General features: G+C 39.9%; 1 protein-coding gene and 1 long non-coding RNA gene across 4 annotated transcripts in view; one reads left to right on the plus strand and one right to left on the minus strand.

Annotated features, from left to right (window-relative positions):
• MAP3K15 (mitogen-activated protein kinase kinase kinase 15) overlaps positions 1–24,182 on the plus strand; it is a 63,057-nt gene that overhangs the window by 31,671 nt on the left and 7,204 nt on the right. For all 3 annotated transcript variants that reach the window (XM_082220561.1, XM_082220562.1, XM_082220563.1), the window contains 12 exons: positions 3,661–3,831; positions 4,972–5,084; positions 5,880–6,039; positions 6,312–6,462; positions 7,331–7,438; positions 9,292–9,341; positions 11,875–11,970; positions 12,766–12,853; positions 17,200–17,333; positions 18,397–18,524; positions 20,874–21,004; positions 21,154–21,259. In XM_082220561.1, coding sequence (XP_082076687.1) covers positions 3,661–3,831; positions 4,972–5,084; positions 5,880–6,039; positions 6,312–6,462; positions 7,331–7,438; positions 9,292–9,341; positions 11,875–11,970; positions 12,766–12,853; positions 17,200–17,333; positions 18,397–18,524; positions 20,874–21,004; positions 21,154–21,259 — 1,436 coding nt within the window. The remainder of the gene's footprint in view (positions 1–3,660; positions 3,832–4,971; positions 5,085–5,879; positions 6,040–6,311; positions 6,463–7,330; positions 7,439–9,291; positions 9,342–11,874; positions 11,971–12,765; positions 12,854–17,199; positions 17,334–18,396; positions 18,525–20,873; positions 21,005–21,153; positions 21,260–24,182) is intronic.
• LOC309531239 lies at positions 23,168–23,996 on the minus strand. Its single transcript, XR_014219166.1, has 2 exons — positions 23,623–23,996; positions 23,168–23,535 (listed from the first exon to the last, which is right to left on the minus strand). It is a non-coding gene; the product is annotated as an uncharacterized lncRNA (long non-coding RNA).

The raw sequence follows: 24,182 nt of genomic DNA on the forward strand, positions 1-24,182 counted from the left end.
ATTTCCTTTTTTAAAGTACTCAATACATGCTAGGGTATATTATCACAGTACAGCTTCAGTTTAAGCCTAACCCAAGTTATTTATAATAGGCAAATTACCTAAGATTGTTTACGCCACAATATGAAAATACAGTGTGTGCTTATTTTAAACGCCAATTACTTTGTGAATGGTTTCATCATACTTATTATAGGCTCAGCTGTCCTGCATTTTCATTACTGTGCAATATAGCACAGAGGTCATGTTTATAAATGATAACTTGGATAGTAAACTGCTGGTGACAGGTGCTTCAAGGCTGAAGTCATAGCCTAAATATTGTCAGTACATGAACATGATGAAGGATGGCCAGAGTCACTGCCAGGACTGACAACAGGCGCCCTTTAAGCCAACACCTCAAAGCTTTTCCAGTAACAAAAGGTGTTGAGTAGTTAAAGAGAAGAAACAACTTTTGGTGCACCATAATAGATCAAGATTTTTTAAAAATCCCATAAGGGAAGTCAAACAACTTCCTATAAAGGAAGACAAACAAGGTTCCTGTGATCATGTTGTTTCAGAGGAACTTCTCAGAGCTTCTAAACAAAATGCACATGCGTAATATATGGTATAGGCTGGGATCTAAAGCCTACTTTGGGCATGCTCAGTGACTTGTATGCAATTTTTATAATATTTTTAGCTCTTCTGACAACATGAGTTCAGGAAGAACTCAGTCACCTTTTGAGAGTAGATAAATAGCTATCTTCTTTTTAAATTTCAGCTGTATTCCATGCTGTTCCAAAACTAATCTTGGTGCATACCTTTCTTTTCCTGGTAACACAGGCTTTGAGTTTTATTTCTGTATCATTCATAATAAGCAAGGAATAGGTACAGTTACTGCTTTTGTGCACCCCTTTCATAGCCATCCAGATAAAGTTGAGGCAGCATTCCAAAAAATGGGTAGTTAGTTCATTAAGTTCAGATAATGATAATGTACCGTATTTTTCGCTCTATAAGACGCACCAGACCACAAGATGCACCTAGTTTTTGGAGGAGGAAAACAAGAAAAAAATATTTTGAATCTCAGAAGCCAGAAGAGCAAGAGGGATCACTGCGCAGTGAAAGCAGCAATCCCTCTTGTTGTTCTGGCTTCTGGGATAGCTGCACAGCCTGCATTCGCTCCATAAGACGCACACACGTTTCCCCTTACTTTTTAGGAGGGGAAAAGTGAGTCTTATAGAGCAAAAAATACAGTAGTTCGGGCTTTTAGGTTCACGTATAAGCTCGAACCTCTTTAAAGAGTTGCAATATTTTGTATGAGAGAAGCACACAAGTAATGGATCACAGAGTAGTGAGGGAGTTGCAGCTCCCCATGCAAAATGAGTCTCACAGCTTTCACCTTTTGTTGTTTCTCACATGCAGCTCTTAACAGCTGCAGCTAGTTGACTTGTGTCCAGCCCAGAGGCTAGATAAGACAGCTGCTGCAGTGGAGAAGTGGCTAATACGGGATAAGTGTCTTTTAATTTTCACTTTGGTGTCTTCCCTTCAGAGTCACCCGACTAACCACTTCCCTCTTTAATGTTGTATTGTTGAATTTATTGTCCAGTAGGAGAAAGTGAGCGATGTATTACAGTATTGGGTGGTAACTGGAACTGTGTTTTTGCTGCTGAGAGTCGGATTCTATGTTCTAACTTTTTGTGTTTTATAATTTTGCTTAATAACAATAAGTATGAGAGACTGAAATGGCAGAGAGTAAAGGCCTACCTGGGTGGGAGAGAGGGAGGGCGTGGTTATGTAGCTGTGTGTTTGGCACTGTGTTGCTTTAGATGGTGGTGTGTACTGGTGAGATTACTCTGACATGGAGCATGTGTGAAGCTTCTATTTCAATTATTTTGTTCTGCTGCCAGTTCTGCTGTTTTGCATAGTTCTCTTCATTTTTTGGTATTTGATCCCCCCCCCGGTATATTTTTTTAATGTTTAAGAGAATATTTTGTTTCTCCCGTTAATCAAGCTGCTTTAAGTGTGTAATCATTGATATTGACAGCATATGACAACAGAGTACATCACTGTGGGGGAAAGTATTTGTATGTTTGGGCAGTATACTGTATCCAGTATTAAAGCTATCATAACAAGAATTGCCTTGTCGGTTGAAAATTGCATCATGTCTGAATTTATCATTGAAAGGAATTATTCTGCTTACTTAAGCATAGCAAGCTTTGTGCTGCAATGTTTGCTTCTGAATATTTTCAAATAAAACATAGCATAGGTCATTTGTAAATAGTGTGGTTGCATTTCATGTACTAATACTGTATGATAAATGTTTACAGCTGGTAATGTTTTCCAGCCAGAACTGAATTTTGTTTCATTTTGGGTAGATAATTGAAAGTGCCACCTGCTGTCACCGATGCAATGCATAGTGGTCCTGGTCCTAGCCTCTAGAGCAGGAGAAAACAAGCTTGCTCCATCTTCCATATGACAACCCTTCAGATATTTGAAGATGGCTATCATATCTCCTTCCAGTCTCCTCTTTTACAGGCTAAACATACCTAGCTCCCTCAACAGGGAGTCTTAGTTTCCAGACCCTTGATCATCTTCATTTCTCTCCCACGTTCCAGCATGTGAATATCCTTCTTAAATTGTGGTGCCCAGAACCAGACACAGTACTCCAGCTGTGGTCTCACCAAGGCAGAATAGAGAGAGATTATTACTTCCCTTGATTGGAACACTATTCTTCTGTTGATGTAGCCTTTTTTGCTGCTGCATCACACTATTGACTTGCGTTAAGCTTGTGGTCCACCAAGACTCCTAGATCCTTTTCACATGTACTATTAGCAAGCCATGTGTCCTCAATCTTATATTTGTGCAGCTGGTTCTTCCCATCTAAGTGTACAACCTGACAAACTAACTTCAAACTAATCATTCTGTTAGTTTGAATATAGCTGCTACTCATCTGACTTCTGGCAATTCAGGGTGACAGGGGACATGATTTTAGAAGACTTATCAGTGTATAGAGGAAAAGAGCAGAGACAGAACGTACACTGTAGCTGCATATCTTTTGTGTAAAATCTATCCAGAATGTCACATCTAGAGCTCTGGAAAGCTCCAACAGAAATTCTATACACAGTTTCATACTAAGGTTGCCTGGTGAAATTATTGTGTGTATTTAGTGTAGGAGTCACCAATCTTTTTCCACCTGAGGGGACATTTGGATTTTTGTTTCTACCTACTCTGGCCACTTCTCTTCTCTCTTCCTTGATCTGCTTTCTCTCAACCCCTAGGACAGAAAGAGTATGTGCACACACTTCATCTTTATGAGGGATTTTGATAAAAGTCAGATCCAGGAGAATTAATATGAGCCTTGAAATGCACATAGAGCTGGAAGAGGAAGTGGGAAAGAGCATCACTCTTCCAGCTTCCTTTTCCATTTTTTATATGCTGTGTGTGTGTGTGTGTGTGTGTGAGAGAGAGAGAGAGAGAGAGAGAGAGAGAAATAACTACTCCCATTACAAAGGAGGCAGTGCATGAGTGGGGAGAATTCTTTGTGGGCACCAGGGGAGACCACTGTGCTCATGGGCACACCATTGGCAAATCCCAGTTTAGTGCATATTGACAGAGTTATAAATTGTGTTAGACACAAATATATGGTTCTTTGTACAAGCTTATTCATGTGATTTTCTGTCTGAATTTCAGAAGAAACAACACAGGTGACCGGGGGAAGGCACTGCAAGTGATGCTGCAGGTCTTGCAGACATGTGATCGCCCAGCACCTGACATGTTCTGCTTGTGTGGGAGAATCTACAAGGACATTTTCCTTGATTCGGACTGTAAAGACACCAGCAGCCGGGACACAGCCATTGAATGGTAAGAGGAGTGGCAATGTGTTTACCGTATCTGTGTAATTATGAAATGGAAAGCAAAGTACTTCACATGGAGTACCAAGTTCCTTACCAGCCAGCCTCTTGTTGGACGGGAGTTAAGAATAGGACCTTTCATTATCTAGATATTATCTTCAAACTATGCAATTCTTACCATTTTAGTATTCTGTTACATCATATTACAGTCTTCCAAAAGTAGAGTTGCAATGAGGAGGAAGCTACTGTTTTGAAATTTCAGACTGTGCTCAGAGCATATTTAGAGGGGAGATAAGAATATCTCTAAATTCTTGTCGATGCATTTGTGGTTAGAGAGAAGATACTTCTCTTCGTATGTATCATAAACATAATTCTCATAAAGAAAGTTTTTTGAAAGAGATTCTTTTTTGAGCAGGAAAGAGAAAATCTATTATTTATTGGACGATAGGAATCAAGATACTGGGTGAGATCCAATGGAGCACTTGTGGGTATTCACTCGTGCAACAGGGCTTCATCTTCCTCTCCTCTACCATGCGCTCTCAAAGTCTGATCTGGAGTGGGGAAGAAGAGAAACAGGAAGTCCCATTGCATAAGTGGATTCTGTTGTGCAAGCAGGTGGATATTTTTAGATGTTGCCCATGACATATAACGTTTCTGTGTTTGCTCTAGCTGCCCAATGGATTTATCACACAAAATGAGATCCAGTGTGCTGAATGTATTTTTCAATTTGATTTTTGGTGTTTTTGTGATGACTAAGTTTTAGCAAATAAATTGAACTGACCTGTCTGACTTTAAAGCTGTTTAGATCACAACTTTTGATGGCAGTGAATTCCATAAATTAACCATCTGTTACATGAAAAAAGAACATCCTTTTATCTGTCATCTGTCATCTGCTGAATCTGCTGCTAATCAGGTTCACCAGCTAACCCCGAGTTCTCATGTTGTGGGAGAGGGAAGAAAATGAAACCCCAATTAAATCATGAGCTCCTGTCTTTCTAGATAAGATTAATTGGAACAACAACAACAAATCCATTCACATTTCCATACTTTGCAACCATGGCTGGCATGCCTTCTTTATTGTGATCTGAGAAACTTCAAATGTTTTTCTTTGGAAGTATCTTCTCCAGTTTGTTAAATCTTGTCTCTGCAGGTATCGTAAAGGGTTTGAGCTCCAGTCAACTCTGTATTCTGGGATTAACCTTGCAGTCTTGCTGATTGTTGCAGGGCAGCAGTTTGAAACCTCCATGGAACTAAGGAAAATAGGTGAACAACACAAAAAGAAAAACTTGTTGCAGCAGTAGTAGGGTTATTAATTATTGTCAGATACATAAAGGGTCCAATTGAATGAAGGAAATTTCCAGTTGTGGAGCTGGCCCTTTGGATCCATTGTTCTGAACTGAAGTTGCAGTGAATTCTGTATTTAAGAAGAGTAGTTTTAGCCCACTGTGAAGCATGTCACAAGTGTTTTGCTATCAGTTGTAAGCACCCGTTCCTAGAATGAACTTCTGCAAGGGCAGTGGTCCATGACTAGTATCTTTGACCATATGAAGAATGCAATTTCTTTCCCACCAATGACATTTAGGCCATATTCACTCCATACATTTCAAGCATTATCATACCACCTTTAAACAGCCATTGCTTCTCCCAAAGAATTATGGGAGTGTAGTCTGTTAAGCATGATGAGAATTGTTAGGAGATGCTCATTCCCTTTCCAGAGTTACAGTTCCCAGAATGGTTTAACAGTCCCTCTTCAGAGGGAACTCTGAAAACTGTAGCTATGAGAGGGGAATAGAGGGTCTCCTAACAACTCTCAGCACCCTTAACAAACCACCATTTCCAGAATTCTTTGGAGGAAGCCATGACTGTTTAAAGTATATCATAGTGTTTTAAATGTATGGCATGAATGTGTCCTTTCATGTGCCTTTGTGTAGTTTTTGTCTACCTAATACTCTTAGAGGTTATACTTCCCATGATTACCAACGCACATTATCATCTTTACAGTCTTTGAGGTTCATTGTGTTCCCTTGTAACATACTGTTTTTATGTGAATTTGTCAAGGTGTGCGATTGAACAGTTTGTTGGGAAGAAAAGGGAGTTTGGAAAAAATGAACAATTACTGGGATGTCGGGCAGTTCTTCAGTGTAAGCATGTTGGCCAATGACATTGGTAAAGCAGTGCAAGCGGCAGAGAGGCTGTTTAAACTGAAACCACCCATTTGGTATGTATCATCACATATTACAATTTGCGTAGTTACATCTCCTGCTCTCTGCCCTCACCCCCACACCCCATTGGACTTCATTAAGTTCTCCAATGCTCCATGCACCATCACCACTCTTTGCATGATGATTAAATAACTATGTTTTCATTTTCAGGACTTCTGATTTTCAAGTAGACTTCTAATATTCTAGCAAAGGCTTATTGTGTCATTAACTTAGAGTAAATACTGTTGTTCTTGGTTGTTTAATTATTGATTGTATGCATGTGTTTCAGGTATTTGAAGTCATTGGTTCAGAACCTGATGTTAATACAGCGGTTCAAGAAACTCACCATAGAACATTCTCCTAGACAAGAGAGACTGAACTTCTGGTTAGATATCATTTTTGAGGCAACTAAAGAAACAACTAATGGCTTGAGATTCCCAGTAAGTCTCTGTAATGCGCAGAGCTTATATATCGGGTTAATTTGGACTAAAATCCCGTATACACTTGCCTAAGAGCAAGCCCAGTTAAACTAATCAGGGTTTACTTTTAATAGACAGGCTTAGAATTGCACTATTAGTAACAGAAAATTGTGGCCTAGTGTTAGGAGCTACCATGTAAACTAGAATCAAGTGACAAGTAAATCTGCCCAAGCTGCATGTAGTGTTTTCTGCCAAGTAGGACAGAGCTGGCATGTCCTGTTTGCTAGGGAGTGGACCTCGGTGGCAGTTATTGCTTGCTGTTTTTGCTGCTGATCTGTAGGGGTTGCCAGTTGGAAGTGGGAAACTTTCTAAGGGGAAAATGTGTTCCGTAATCGTATCACCAATGTAATTCATTGTCTTTAAAAAAAATAAAACAACAGCAGTACACAAGTGGCTTGAGCATAAATGGATGTTTGATACAAGAAGCAGTCTAATGCAAATGAATAAAAGAATATAATATACAAGAAGGAAAGAGTACAAGAAATTGTATGAGACCTGATTAAATAAATAGTTTGATCCACAGCCAAGAAGAAAATGCAGTGTTAATTGTGAACAAATTTCCAGCACACGTTCAATGGGATTTACTCCCTAGTTCAGGTGTAACTAACATTGTGTCCTCCAGTTGTTGTTGGACTACAGCTTCCACCATCTCTGGCTGTTGGCCATGCCGGCTGGGATGGATGCGACTTGTAATGCATAATGTCTGAAGGCTGCCATGTTGGCTACTCCTGCCTTTTAGGACAACAGCCTTATAATTAGCATTCCGATGCTGTAAGGATGTGTCACTGATCTAGTTAGGTTTCACTGAACATGTGTGTGCTTCGTTTAGGTATTGGTGATAGAGCCAACTAAGGTATACCAGCCTGCGTATGTTTCAATCAACAATGAAGCGGAAGAAAGAACTGTTTCCCTTTGGCACGTGTCTCCGACAGAAATGGTAAGACCAATGGTGAATTTCTTCTTTCCCTCTAGAAATTCTGATCATCGCATCTTGGCTTCTTTGTATACAACTCTTTTTTTTTTTAAAGAGGCTTCACAAAAATGTCACACAATGTACATAAGTATCTTCTTTGTCCCGTAGATGGAAAAACTGAGGTACTAATAACAGGGAGACAGCCTTAAGCCCCAGGGAAATGAATTATCATACAAACTTTTTCGTCTGTTCAGCATGAAAGCACATGGGCACAAAGCATGACAGAGATCACGTGTGAGCACATGCAGGCACGAACACTCCACCTCTAACCTTCCTGTGTCAAATGGGAAGATCTGAAGGAGACTTTTGTTGTTGTTTGGTCTTTTAGTCGTGTCCGACTCTTTGTGACCCCATGGACCAGAGCACACCAGGCACTCCTGTCTTCCACTGCCTCCCGCAGTTTGGTCAAATTCATGCTGGTAGATTTGAGAACACTATCCAACCATCTTGTCCTCTGTCGTCCCCTTCTCCTTGTGCCCTCAATCTTTCCCAACATCAGGGTCTTTTCTGGGGAGTCTTCTCTTCTCATGAGGTGGCCAAAGTATTGGAGTCTCAGCTTCAGGATCTATCCTTCCAGTGAGCACTCAGGGCTGATTTCCTTAAGAATGGAGAGGTTTGATCTCCTTGCAGTCCATGGGACTCTCAAGAGTCTCCTCCAGAAGGAGGCTTGTACTGTAAACCAATTCAGCTGAATGTGCTTGGAAGCCTCCCTGTGATTGGGCAGGTTAGGGATATAGTGGGAGTGCGGGGCGTTTGCACATCTGGTTTCAGTTCACTTCATACTACCATGCTTTTGGGTTGAAAGGGCTATACAGGGCTATACAGAATTAGATATATGATGTCTTAAACTTCTACTCCTTGTTTTATTTTATTACAGTATCACACATTCCACTGAGAACTTATGAAATTTGGGATGCTCATAAAAATTCTGATACCAGAATTCTCATTAGGATAAACCATCCTTGTGGGGGGTGGGGGGGAAAGAATGTGTTTCATTCTTAGATATACAGCAGGAAAATAGGAGGACAGTGAATTGGTTTCAATGATTTAGCCCTTCGCTTTCGAGTTATGAAAATGCTAGGTTTTGTACAAATGATACACTCAGTATGACGCAGTACATGACGTGAATATTCTTCAGCACTAATGTAACACTGCTTCTCAACCCACTCTGTCCAGGAGTCACAGCTGCTAAGCCACAAAATCCAGCAATCAAATTGTCCTTATTTTTGCTCTAGCTAATGTACATATTTGCTTATCAGTGAACCAAGGACTGTGGATCAGATCATCTGAGCATCCTTCTCAGATATATGGCCATACATGAGAAGCCAATAGGTAGCTCTGTAGACAGTTTAGGTAAGCATTTCTGCAGGCTTGCCGCAGCATATTTCATGACTTTGTGATTATTCTTTCTGACATGGATTGAAGGAGCTAAACACACACACACACACACCTACCTCCCTTTAAGGGGAATGTTTGGATTCACTGAGCCTAGCCATTTCCACAAATTAAGGCATAATGCCATTAGGATGGACATCAGACTTTCAATTGAAAGGAAATTCATAGTGTCATGAAATTTAGGAAGACCATTTTCGTTCTGCAATGGCAAGGAGTAACGTGTTGCTGTTGGGGCCTAGTGTTGTGTCCCTTCTTTATCTTGCTACTTTTTTGGGGGAGGGGTAGAAGCAACCTTGCTAATATAGCTGTATGCTGCCTCAGAGCAAAATATTGGTGCCCAAAGACTGAGATCATCCTTGTGATGTGATGATAATGGTTTGTAATCTTGCTTTGAAACCATCTGTGTTCTTACCCATTTGCAGAAACAGATTCATGAGTGGAATTTTACAGCTTCTTCTATTAGAGGAATAAGGTTGGTGTCCTTGAAATAGTTTTATTTTTGTTTTACTTACATGCCTCATTTTGCCTTAGGGATATGTGAAGAATGTATATGTGTTTTCCCACCAATGCTAGCAAACGATGTAGTTTGGGTATCCTTTATATCCCACCCAACTCCCCAGATGTGAAAGCTGTTTCCTTGAAATATAGTATAAATATTCCTTAGTTCTTTATCCCCAAAGAATCCTTTACAAGACATCTGAAGCAACAAATGGTTGCTGCTTCATGTATGGCCAAGGGAAGGGCATTCCACAATAAAAGAGCAATAGTATAGAATGCCCATTTTTTTGGCAGGGTTGTCCCTATAGTGTAAGGTGTGATGCCGCAGGTAGACTTTCCCCTAGGGTTGCCACATTTTGAAGAGCAAAAAAAAGGACACTTTTGTGTGCCGTGTCATGATCCATTATTTGGGGTGGGGCTTACCTGAACCCCTCTATTTTATTCAAGTTGGCACACCTGCCTGGGGTACTTGAGACTCCTGCATTGATGGGGGGGGTTGGACTAAATGACCCTCCAGGACCCCTTCTAACTCTACAGTTCAATGATCAATGAACCGTGTTTCTTTAAGTGAGCTTCATTATTTTATTGTTGGCTGTTTTATTTGATTAATTCCATTAGGGCCCTGTTTTGCGACTGAAAATTAGGTTAATACATTTTTATAGAAAATAAAATAGGTTGTCTTCCTTAAGTCATAAAAAGGTAAAGAGAAAGGGACCCCTGACCATTAGGTCCAGTCGTGACCAACTCTGGGGTACAGCACTCATCTCGCTTTATTGGCCGAGGGAGCAGGCGTACAGCATCCAAGTCATGTGGCCAGCATGACTAACCCGCTTCTGGCGAACCAGAGCAGCACACGGAAACGCCGTTTACCTTCCTACCGGAGTAGTACCTATTTATCTACTTGCACTTTGACATACTTTCGAACTGCTAGGTTGGCAGGAGCAGGGACTGAGAAATGGGAGCTCACCCCGTCACAGGGATTCGAACCGCTCACCTTCTAATCAGCAAGTCCTAGGCTCTGTGGTTTAACGCACAGCGCCACCCGTGTCCTTAAGTCATATGTATATTCTAATGCTAGTTCTTGGGGAGAGTAAAGAAGATAGCTTTTTTTCTTGTGATTTTCCAATGCTTTCAATTTACATGAAGGACTTTACCCCTCTTTTGTAGTACTAAGCAGAAGGCATCTTAAATATTTCTTCATAATATGCAGGCTCTATAATATAGTTTAGTCATTGCTCAGCATAGTAGCTTGGATATTTTGCTTCTTGTCTTCTTTCTCCCTCCTCTGCTGAATTGATATTTTCATGGTCTTTTAATGGTACCACTTTCAAATAACATGTTCCTTATATTGCTGAAGTTACACCATTGAAAGATGTAGTGTGAGAAAGTGAGTTTAATCTTTCTCTCCACGTACATTTCTCTACAGAATATTATATTTAGATTGGCAAATTGGAAACTGGATGGATATTGATTAGTGTTTCTTCCATGGCTTTTGAAAATTGTCATTGCTTTCTCCTTTCTCTCATCTAGGCTGGTATGGATTTTTTCTGCCTCATGAATATAGTACTAGACAAACATTGTCTGCAAACTTCAGCAGTTTGAATTGCAGGGATTTTAGGTCATTTGAAAAAAACAAACCAGACATGGGAGAAAGCAATGCTATTATTTTCCTGTTATGATTCCCCTTACAAGAACTGCTAAATGCACTTTTATTATACAGAATCTGGAAATATCTTTACTTTTTGTTCGAAACTGACTTTAAAAGAGTGTTAGTAATCAACCTGAGAGAGTAAAGTAAGCAGAACAATGAATGATTTGTTCTGAGCTAGTAATTTATGTTTTTGCAGTGTTGTAAATCCTAATAGGGGCAGTCTTTATTATTTTTTTGGCACTTATTGAAGACTTTCCTTTTTCAACAGGCTTTTTAAAGGGGAGATTTTTATCTTGCCCTGTATTTATATTGGATTTGAAATGGCTTTTATATATGAAATTGTTTAAATTGTTATTATAAAAGAAATTGTTTTATATCTGTTTATACTGGTGATAATTTATTTTGAGATGCTTCATTGGAAGCGACTCATAAGTGGAATGGCACTAACTAAATAAGTGAATGAATGAATGATTAACACCCTGGCAATACATATATCTGGTTTTTTGAAGGTCACAGATCTTAACTTTCCTGCTATGCAGACTGACTGTTGTTTCCATTGTCCTAGTGATCTGTTCTGCACATTTTTATCATCATTTCCTCATTTTATTAATAAATGGCACCTAAATTGTATAGCTTGTCATCTCCAGTTCGAAGCAGGCTTTAAAAAAACCATGACTGTGCTGTTGTCTCTCTTTGATTCTGTAAACTCTGTAGTGGTAGAAGGAAAACTGAACTGCTGTGTGAGCAAAACAGGACTAGCTGAGCTCCTCCATTTGTTCCTTCATCTTCATACCTCTGCCCCCACATCCATGCCACTTGTGCTTAGCATAACTTTATTGTAATTCTTTTTCCACAGCATATCTAAATTTGACGAACGGTGTTGTTTTCTGTATGTCCACGACAACTCTGATGACTTTCAGATCTACTTTTCTACAGAGGGCCAGTGTAGCAGGTGAGAAGCTTTGCATTGCTTTCCCTAACTATCAAAATGAGACATACAATAGTTGGGGGATACCTTGTAAACCCAGAAGTATTTTCGCAAAGATTTCGTTTGCCGGGCCACCCAACTCCCTCCTCTTCACCCTCCAGTGCTGCTGTGATAGCCCAGCAGCAAGTGAACAGTTCTCAGAAGTCTGTCGTCACGTTGTAGTTTGCAGCGCCACCTGTTTGTGGCCACACAAACTACTGCATCATATTCAGTGCAAATACTGTACATAAAAGACACTTTGCTCTGGAATACTGTGGAAGTGGGAAGTGCCTGTTGCATTTGCTTATGCAATTGGATATCACTCCTCATATTTGTTTTCTACATTCCTTTCTTTCCTGTGTTCATTTATAAAGGCCCTACCATATCACAGGTTAAATTGATCTTAATTTGTTTAGTATGATCAGGATATGTGAAGGTAGGAATTAACAGCATGGTGAAAGCGTTGGTCTTTGAACTGGGATGGAGGACATCATTTGGAATCCATCTCAGGCAGCAAAACGTCTTGGGCTAATGCTGATTTAAAGTAATTTAAACAGTCCAAAAGTTACATTTGAATTACAGATTTATAAGGGATAAATTTATAAGGGGTTTCAGTATCCATTAAAAAAATGAGGCAATAGTGATTTTGAAGAGGAAAAGGAAAAGGAATGTTGGCAGATGTATTGCTTTGCATTGCACATGAATCATAAGTATCATACATTTGAGCAGAAAAGCAAGATACTGTTATGCCTTTAATTGTGCGGTGTACATTGCTTACAGATTTTGTAGTCTGGTTAAAGAGATCTTAACAGATGTTGTAGGAAGTACTCTGGAACTGGAAGGAGAGAGTGATGGAGACACATTGGAAGTAAGTAATGTTGACCGGGGAGAAACAGAAATCTTTGTTTGGATGGGAGAGGAATTTGCTTTCCATATTCCTATTCTAATTAATTTAATTTATTAATACCTTAAGAAATAATACCTACCTTTTTAAAAAGTAGGAACAGCACAACTAAAACTTTGCAGCTAAATCATTGTTCAATAGGGCAGTAAGAAGCTTTCCACATTTACCATTTATAGTGGTATAGTTGCTGGCTCTTTCAGATTTTTTGGCATGCCGCCACATAATGTTGTCATTATTCAGCTAGTATTCCAGAGTAACATACGGTGGTGCCCCTCAAGACGAATGCCTCGCAAGACGGAAAACTCGCTAGACGAAAGAGTTTTCCATTTTGGAGGTGCTTCGCAAAACGAATTTCCTATGGGCTTGCTTCGCAAGACGACAATGTCTTGCGAGTTCCTGCTGGTTTTTTTTCCTCCCCCCCTTTTCTAAGCCGCTAAGCCGCTTATCAGCTGATCCGATCATCCACTAATCCGTCAATGGGCTTGCTTCGCAAGACAAAAAAACCGCTAGACAAAGAGAATCACAGAACGGATTATTTTCGTCTTGCGAGGCACCACTGTACTCGGAAACCTTCTTCTTCTACTGCCCCCCCCCAATTTTTGGGAAAGAGCCAGATGGGTATTCAATACTTTCATTTGTGTGGCATGTGTCGAAGCATCGTCCTAGTTTCTGCATGGAAGGGATGAAGATTGGTTGGTTGGTTCTGTTTTGCACCGCTTCCCTCCCATCAGCGCAAGCTGTCAGTTTGCGAGCTCAGTTCAGGCAAGAGATATGGCAGGTAGAGACAATGGTCCTGAGTTGAAGTACTGCCTGTGACAGCAGTCGTTAGCTGCAGACAAAATAACCAGGTTTGCCCTCGCTCAGGCAGGCAAGTAGTCGGTTTTCTAATCTACTGTACTCCCACAAGGTTAGAATTCTGGAATACTAGGCATTAAATAGAAACAATAACATGCTGAAGTGCTGTCTGCATGCACATGCTCATAACTGCCAACATTTATTGGTTGGAAGAACACGAGGGCACATAAAGGATCTGCCTAACGTTACAGAACTTTTATCAATCTGGGCACAATCTACCAGTAATAACAGCAACGTGTGACCAAATAAATTAATAAAGACACAGAAAATGAAGTTCCTGGCCAATTTGTGTTTAAGTACAAAGCTGACATTTTCAAATATTGTGGGGCGGGTGTGGGTGTAAAGCAGTGACATTCTGAACCTAAAAAGGACCCAAAACTTGGGTCGCAAAGGCTGCAGGGCAGCAGGCGAAAGAGAGAGAGAGAGAGCTGCATGCCAGCCAGCCATACAGTTGGTGGGGCGCAGCTTCCATCCTAAGCCGCTGCAGGGATCGCTCTCCTTCCGCGGAGACCTGGGAGGCAAGCTGCACGCCCGCCAGCCATATGGTTGGTGAGGCACAGCTGGTGGGTACGGGGAAAGGGGAGGCCGCCAGCAAAGCCGTGCAGCTCCCCCACTCACTGGGGCGTGTCTGTGAGGCCAGCGCCCTGGCACAACGAACCACTAAGCCCTATGGGAAAGACGGCTCAGTGGCCAACTGTCCTTTTCTGACTCTGAAAATGTCCTGTCAACTATTAAGGAAGTGGTGACAGCTGAGGGGTCACATCTCAGGAGCTCTTTGCGTGACCCTTTTGAGCATGGCAGCCACTTAAGCTGATGGCAATCTGCCATAACTGCAGCAGGCGGAAGCAGTCATGTGATAGGTGAGAGTTTATCAGAATTCTGTGCTCACCGAGTTTTAGCATGTCCATGCAAATGTTTCTTAAATGATGTAAATATGGCATGGAAGTGTATACTACAATTGTATAAATTAAGCAAATATGGAAAATTCAGGAAGAGAGCATCATGTGAAAACATTTTTATTTATGGATAAGTGAAACTCAGCAAATAAACTGTAGGTTTTTGTAGAGAATGTTTTCTTGTTTGTGTAGCCCTAGCCTATTCATCTACCTGTTGTTTAAAAAACACCTGCATAATGCGACCTTTTTGGATGCTATTAAACCTATTATCCGAATAATAATCCCCTTTCCCAGGTATGTAGTATTAGAATCCAATATCTAAGCATCAGATACAGGAGGAAATATCTTTCGTCTATAATAATGTTTGACATACTTGATATTTTTACATATTATGTATTTCTTATTGCTACTCAGAACTCGTCTGAGCAGGGTAAAATATTTTGAAAGAAACATGTTGGAGTTTTGTGGAATGGAGCTTGAAATGTATTGAAAATCACATTATTAACATAGTTCGAGAGTTGCATACAAAGCTTTTCATCCAAAAAGTATGGCAGTTATAGGAATCTCTGATTTTCGCAATTGCTTACTGGAATTAAGGATTCGAAAAGTACTTTTCCCCACTGCTTGTTTGTACAATTACAATTTTCATACATGACAATGGATAATTGTGTACTGAACTAATAGCATTTAATTATTCTGTCCCCACAGTCCATTTGACAATGCACTGGTACCTGAGAAAAGACAGAAACACCCTTATGTGAGAGCTTTGTCATGAATGATATGACAGATCAATCTGAATTTAGTGTAGGGCACTAAATTCATAAATAGCAACAAGAGGGGACACATTAGTGGTAGAGTTGTCAGCTTTCCATGTATAATGTCCCAAATCCAGTCCTTGTAAATTTTAGTTACAAAGGGATCAAAAGTTGCATTACAAGTGAGGCATATTTCACAACTCTACAGTAGTTATTGTTTTCCATGTAAGTCTAGTGGATAAAATAAGGAAGAAGATTGTCACAGAGAAACATCAGTTCAACCAGACATGCCATGAAACTTTGTTCCCATTATTCCCACATTACGAGTGGGTTGGGTTTGTTTGTTTTTAATGTTTATTAACCCACAACTTGCATGCTCAAGGGGATAACATACATTTATTTGAAAGGTTCAAGAAAAACAACAAAAGCATAAAGTTTGAAATGCCTCAGTGCTTTGGATCAAGTATTACTTGAGAGTTGAGTAATATAGGATGCTTCTAGGTAGCATTCCAATATATCTGCATCCTAAAAGGAGACATTAGTTAGCAAATATCAGAGAAGCCAAGGCTATGTTTTGGGTTTCTCTGGACTAAGTGGGAATTAGCTGATATATCTACATGTCTGTACTTTAGAGGCAGATGTCAATGAAAATCCTCTAATTTGAACAGCTCTTTGACATCAGCGTGCACATCATTTAGAAAATCAGTGAATTCTCCTCCTTTGTTCAAAAGTAACATTTGTATTCAAGGGCATACAATTCTTATTTATTTCTGCCTCCCTCCGGCTTCTCAATTTGAATTTGCTTTAAAATGAAGTCATTAGAATAGATTGTGGAATTGCCCATTGCACTGAAATGTTTATCTTCAGATATTTTGTGCATGCAAAGCCTGTGTTCCTATTCATGCTTATCTAAGAGTAAGCCAGAGTGAACACAGTAGGACTTATTCTGGGTAAACAACTGCTCTGTCAGAAATATGCTATCAGTGATATTCAGGCTAACGTTTTGTAAATCTGGTTGCTGTCCTCAAGCTACCGCTATCAGTTGAATACTGTTTCGTAGCTGTGAAATATGGGTGTGCTAAAAAAAAACATTAACAGGTTCTGGTTGTGTCATTTTGGGTAATAGCACATATCACATAACAGCACAGGACGATGAACTGTGAACTGCTGAAGCATGAAAAATGAAACTGCTTGAAAGGTTGAACTAAGTTAGTGGGCAGGTCATGTTAGGGTGTACAAATACCTCCCTGGAGGACTCTGTGTGGAAACAGGGAGCTTGGCAATCACTTTCAAAATGAACTGTGGAAGAATTTCAAGGACTTACTGACAGAGGATTTGTACATACTTGTAGGAGTCTGGTTTACAGTACCTGCCCACCTGCCCCCATTGACATTATCTTCCATTTTATGCTGTTTGTTTCCATTATGTATTCTTCACTCAGATTTTAAAAGACACATCCCTTTATTAAATAATCTTTTACTTGTGAGGTATTCCTCTTATGTCACACATTCTTATTATGGGCAGCTGCTTATATAATGTTTAAAGAATTAATTTTTTAAAAAAACCAGTGCCTGTTAATTAGAACATTGCAGTTCTTCTATAAGACAAAAGTAGTCTTTGTAGGTTCATTTCGCACCACAGTTGCCTGCAAACATTATAAGAAACGCTTGCTCTTTAATTTCTACTAGAGCCTCTGATCTTTAGGGCAATACATTGCTAATGGCAAACGTTAAAATCTGTTTGGTGGTTTTGATATTGTGTTTTTTGTGTCTGAGAGCTGAATTCCGTTTCTTTCTGCTTTCAGTATGAGTATGACTATGATGAGAATGGAGACAGAGTAGTGTTGGGCAAAGGAACCTACGGGATAGTTTATGCTGGAAGAGATCTTAGCAATCAGGTCCGAATAGCCATCAAGGAAATACCAGAGAGAGACAGCAGGTGAGTCTTGATATTTTATTCTTACACACTAAATATGGGGAGTGGGTTATTCATTTTAGTCCTGAGGAGGAGTAACCTTTTAAAGTTCAGATATAAGTATGAAGTGTGCTTTGCCTAATTTGGTCTTACATCATTCATTATTCAATATGTAAGTCATTCACAGACAGAGAAGCATGCTGGGGGTGTTAGGGGAGGCGTAGTAATTCTGCTGGGGGACACATGCTTCTTCTGCGGTTGTTTATCCACCTTTGGCCCCACCCTGCTCTCAGCTCTCACCGGAGACTCCTAGAAGCAGTCTGTATGCGACAGTGGCCACACCCCAGGAATGGCCGGCTAAACCAGGTGAACAGTAGCCAATGGGTTCTCAAACCCTTGGTGAGTTAGGGATTTACCCTGCATGTGAAGACAGGCTGTGGCTGATTGAGCCAACAAGACCAATAGCGGTCAAGAAGGGGGTTTCTGCATGTTCTGTAGAGGGAAGTGAGGGGCAAATGGGGCTTGTCAACCTGGGAAGGTAGCCCATTTAGGAGAAGGATATCTCTGATCCTAAATCTCCGCTGACTTGTGGGATATTTGGGGGCGAAGAAAAGGCTAAGGAGTAAACCCTACCCAATTCCAGAGTGGAGTCCCCAGGACCTTTGGATCACATCAGCAAGGCTGAGGGGCGCGTGTCTAGTTGTCTAGGCATCCCAGGACCTCCATACACACTGCTCAGACTTGTGCCCTGGGGAGGTCACTTCAGTGCTGCAAATGCAGAGGTTTGACTTTACCCCTAGAGGCACACCCTATTGTCTCTCAAGACAGTAGATGCAAACAATGCTGCTGTAGCTTTCTGACTACCAGCTCTGGCTGAGGATATATTTTCGCTGCATGGCATATGTTTGTTGAGGTGATTTTGACCATATTGGGGCTTTTTAATTATCTTACATTGTTATTCCATCCTTTCTGTGGACCTTTGACCTACCAATTTATATGTTCAATCTTTATGTGGGTGGCATGGAAATTTTAGGTTAGTGTGTTTTTTTCTGATTTTTATAAGGCTTCAGTTGTTCTTCATTGACAGATATTCTCAGCCACTGCATGAAGAAATAGCCCTCCACAAGTATTTGAAGCACCGAAATATTGTCCAGTATCTTGGTTCTGTTTCTGAAGATGGATATATTAAAATCTTCATGGAACAGGTGCCTGGAGGTTTGTATCTTACTATTTTCACCTCATATATGACACCTTACTATGATCTGGTTCAGACACCATGATAAGCCAAACCTTGGCTTTAGAATACACTAAACCAAACCTTAGCTAAGCTTGGTGTGGCAACAGAAAGGACCAAGGAGGAGTAAAATGGCTGTGAGCTATTCTCCAGCAGCTCACACGTTCACACCAACCCAAGGTTTAGAAGAAAAGAATTGTAGAGTTAGAAAGGACCACAAGGGTAATCTAGTCTAACCCCCTGCAATGCATGGATATTTTGCCCAGTGTGGGCTCAAACCCACAACCTTGACATAAAGAGACTCATGCTCTATTGACTGAGCCATCCCTGTTATATGCGAACCCATAAATCAGAGTAAAACATAACATACGGAGTAGAATGATTCATATCTCAAACCTCTGTAGAATATTTTAGACTGTCTATAATTAAATCAGCATGAACTCAATCCATATACATATTTTTTCCTGAATCAAGGCTGTATATTCAAATTCTGGTGCAATTTAGTCTCACATAAGTAGCATTTTTACGTTGACTGCAATTAGTTACAAACACAGGCCTCACATTGATTCCTGGAGAGAACTGTTAGGTTCAGAAACTCTTCTCTCTTTTCTTTCTAGCACAATTATTTATAAAGCACCAAAAACCATTCAGCATTCTACCATTTTTTTAAAAAAATAGCACTTAAGGGAGAGAGAAAGGAAGAATAAAGGAGACGCTGAAGTCAACAGATTTATCTTTAAGGGCACTCCTGAATATAACAGAAGAGACCTGGCTGCCTCAGGTGGGAGGGCATTCCAGTGGTAGGGGGACAGATACAGGTGAAATGAGAGAGGATTGTATTCTTAACCAGCATACAGAGAAAGAAAAAAAGATAAGGTCACATCAGATGGTTGGGAACATACAGCATTCTAATAAGGCCCACCTAATTGGATAGTTTCTCACTGCAGTGGGGAGAGGTTATTTATTTCACTTATTTAAGAGTATTTATATACAGTACAGCTTTTCAGGAAAAGCTGGAAGTGGTTTACATGAGATTATTATAACAATAAGCACTTATTTTTATTTTTTAAAAGCTATAAAGGGAGGGAAGAAACCACTTGTTTGTTTTACTGCTGCTTCTCACTCCCCTTGGGGCAAGATGGTCCTTCGGGAGTTCCTTTGGTAGAGATATGCACCAATGGAAAAAGATGATGTGTCAAGAATTTTCACTGGAAGGCCTTGAATTTCAGCTCAAACAGAACATACACTGAAAAACATTTTTGAAGGGTTTTATCAATGATTCTGTTTTTTGCCCTTTTGACCTGATCTTGGTTCCTTGTGGTTGCTTCCCATATTCATATTCCTGATGTAAGAATGAATGAGTTTTACAGTGTTTACGAGGTGTCTTTTTTTGGGAACATGGACCCAGGGGAAAGCTCATAGCTTATACTTTGCATGCATAGGTTTGAGCCCTGTCATCTCAATACAGGGTAGGGAAAGGCTTTGCATAGAGAGCTGCTACTAGTCATTGTGGAGAATTCTAAGCTAGAGGGAACAATGGTCTAACTCTGTATAAGGCAGGTTCCTTTGTTCCCAAGCAAAGGCTTCAGTAAATTTCCTGCAGTCTTAGAGGGCCTGCTAGAATGGATCCCTTAATAGACTGACAGAGCTAATGCTAAAACATTCAGGTCCACTTCACATGCGATGGTAAGCCATAGTTAGTTTACCCATGAACCTTGCGATCACTTGTGATTCACTGCTCCCCTGGTGTGAATAACAATCTCTGGCATAGCATTTTCACTCAAACTAACCACGACTGGGAAGCAAAGGACAAGCTTTGACTTCATGGTTTGTGTCAAGTGAAGCAAACCATGACCTCCAGTTCAGCTAAGCCAGGGGTTGTGGTTTGTTGATTCCACTCTTTGCTAGTGGAAGAGGGAAACAGGACCCCACCTGTTCGTTCATGGTAAATCATTAACTGTGGTTTACTGTGACTTCAAACCTAGCCTCAGAATGCTGACAGATTTGAGATTACTCGCTCTCTAGTTTCTAGAATTATCTCATTAGATATATGCCATACGCTGTGTAAGTGCACAGTATTTGCTCTTTTAGGTCTGTGTATAATGGGGCATATGAGTTTGGCTCAGAGTTAACAAAGTGTGTGACTCAATTCTCTGCATGTTTACTCTGCAGCTAGTCACATATTGTCCAATACAGGAAGTGTGCGTGTTCAATCCCAGGTAACTCTGCATGGGATTTTACTTATGTACTGTACTGATGATTCAATGATTACAGGCCTTGATACCCTGGACAGAATCATTTTTTATCCTGTATTTTCTGCCTAAACCCAGGAAGTCTTTCTGCATTACTAAGATCAAAATGGGGACCAATGAAAGAACCCACAATTAAGTTTTACACCAAGCAAATCCTAGAGGGCCTGAAGTATCTCCATGAGAACCAGATTGTCCACAGAGACATAAAAGTGAGCATATGCATGCTTCCTTATATTTTTAATTGTATGTTACAGAAATGCAGGGTTTAAGTTCCCACTAGTTGCTCTTTTAGAAAGGTTTCCTAAAATCCCCGATAACCAAAGTTTCTGGTAATTTGTTTACTCTTTGTTTATTTAAGGGAGACAATGTTTTAGTGAACACATACAGTGGAGTAGTAAAGATTTCTGATTTTGGGACCTCCAAGCGCCTTGCAGGAGTGAATCCATGTACAGAGACATTTACAGGTAAGAACAGAAACAACTTTTTCTTTTTTAATAATCTTCTGTGGTTAGAATGAGGCTATACTCAGATGGCATTTTATTCCACCTTCACGACGTATCCTTATACGTGTGTTCATTTCGCTTTTTATGTGAGCTCTCGCACAATGTACAAGTCACTTCTGGAAATCTAGTGGAACTTCCGTACTCCTTACCATGTCAGTTATTTCCAGAAAAAATAATCCATTTGCAACCACACTAACTCGGAAAATTGAGTTATTGGCAAAATTGGGGACCGCATCCTGGCATGTATTTCTTTTCTGCCATTTAAAGTTTTGCATGACAATAATATGTATTGCTCAAAAAGCCACAGGTCTATAACATAAAAAGGTGTTAGTGTAAAAGGAAAGCTAGAAATGGAACAGAAGCACTAGCACTATAACTGGTAAAACTAACAGTATGAAATCAACATCTGAATGCAGCTTTTGTGCTCATAGTTAGAAGCTGCTTCCCTGCCTCCACCCAGTTCTGCTGTGAAGATTTGCCTGCACAGTAACAGTAAATACAATAGTTAAATGTTATAAAACCTTAATTAGCTGATATAGATAGTACAAAGTGCATAGCCCACAGGAACTATCTGAGGTAATGCTTGCCCAGATTATCATGTTGTCTGTGCAGTCTGCCAGTGCTGCAAACAAGATTGCAGAGACAGATTGCTTTGGGGGAGTTCAAATGGGATTGCACATCAGCTCGCTTTGGTCTTCCTGTAGGTTCGAAGCCTTTCTGTTTTTTGTAAAACCACATTAGATTTTCTGATTTTGTGGCATCTCCTGCTGTAATTACTCAGAGTTCCTCCAGGCGATTTGTCATGATTTACACTGGTGAGGTTATCAGGGTGATTATATACAATCAGCACTTTTCAGCACCATTTGTGCCTGTAAATGATGTGTGGATAGGCTAGCATAAATTTCTCACTAATGCGCTATTACTGTGTCAGTGACATGTTGCAGCAGCAAAAAACCACCAGTCTAAGGGGGCCTTCAGTCTCTCAGTTTCATCCTAACCATATTTTGGACTTGTTTTCAAGCAAGTGTGTTTAGGATTGCATCATTTATCCAGTACAAAACAAGAACACTTCTCGCTTTGTTTTCCACTGAATTGTTTTCATCTTACAATAAAGAAAAATGAATGCAAAACACTAAAACAGTACATTACCAATTTTTTCTTCCCTTTTTCTTCTTTAATAAGGCTGCTTTCTTATATGTACTAAAAGAGGATAAAAATTATGTTCTTTGCTCTACCAACTACTGGCATGAGACCCCAGGTTTCCTAGAGTGTCGCCCTCAGTCTAAAAAAAGTTTCCCACCCCTTTAAGATATTACTTATCATTTCCATGAATCTTTATCACTGATGAGGTGTGTGACTGAGCAACCCTCATGTCCAAACATACAGTTGTTGCAAAGCTGCAGTTTATTTGAGCAAGATAAGATGGCAATGCCTATTGCTTTTGCTTTACTTGCAATTATATATGACTATTGCTAGTTACATTAATTAAGATTATTCTGTATTCAAGTCTTTTGGGTAATGGGTATTGTTTGCATAGTGAGTATATATGTACAGAATCTTCCTTATATAAGTAGAATGTATTGTACTTGGAAAATTCAGTACTGTAATAAGTCTTTCTTGGTTACAGATTTCAGATCAATGTTTTCTTTGTCTGTTGCTTATATACAAAAATAAGTCAGTAAAGCTGTGATCAACATTGTGGAGAAAGCCCTTGGAGAGAGCAACTGGTCCAAAACCAATGCATTTATTGCCTGCATTTTAATGTGTACATGGGGAAATCAAATCAAATACGTTTTTGGAGAGGTAGAGAGAATGCTTCATTCATCCCCAAAAGTGATAGTCTAGCAAAGAACAGAGCTGTAAATAGTATAAGCAACTTATTCTTTAATAATGAATAACTCTCCAAAAAGTAATTTCTGTCTACGATTATCCATCCCAATAACATTTCTCAAACTTTCCATTATTTATCACACACACACACACTGCTTGACTGCAAAAAAGCTCAAAGCAGTTTACAAAAGGTAAAAAGTAAAATTAAGATAAATTCACAACTATACTTAAAAACATACAAAAGTTAAAATGCTAAAACAGATTAAAATTACCCCAACATACAAGAATGCTTTTAGCTTGTTCTTAATCTTCACTTTCTCCTTTGCATTCAAGAGTTCTCCTTTCTACTTTTCTGAGAATACAAAATGCTGTAGCTTTACTGAAGGTGTGCTTCTGGTCAGGAATGTCTGTGGGATATCTTTGACAGCTCCATATTATACATGATATAATACAGGATATGCGTATAATAAATATTCTAAGGCTGCAGTTTGTACCTAAGCCCAGTTGAACCCAGAGGGACTTCTGAGTAGATGCTGGATATAGTTGTGTTGTAAAAAGTTCTCCATTAATTTAAGGGGGAACAATTTACATAACTTTGTTATTGAAACTGCAAAAAACGTGTACAGGGGAATCCCAGCTTATGTGGGGGTTCCATTCCTGATTGTAGTTTCACGCAACTCAAATGTACACAAATGGGGAGTTGCGTGTACTCTACATTATCCTGTGAGCCATCCAGCAAATGGTTGTAACCTTTCTACTGTTTATGCAGTCAAACCTTTGCCTGTGCAAAAATTTGGAAAATGTGATCTTAAGACAGTATTTTCATTCTTGCTATAGTGGACTCAATGGATTGTCTTCCATTTAATAAGCCAAGAATGCAGTGTAACAGCTGAGAGTTATTGGCACTGGTACTTAATCCATCTGTTAAGCCCATCTGTATGGGAAATGCCATTTTTGCCAAGTACCTAAGGAAGTGTGGTACTTTGCAAAGAAGTATAGTCAGCCGCACCAGCAGGTTAAAGAACAGTTTTTATCCGTGGGCTGTTGGGCTGCT

The sequence above is a fragment of the Podarcis vaucheri genome, assembly GCF_965113315.1.
Source record: "Podarcis vaucheri genome assembly, chromosome: 4".
Taxonomy (NCBI): Eukaryota; Metazoa; Chordata; class Lepidosauria; order Squamata; family Lacertidae; genus Podarcis; species Podarcis vaucheri.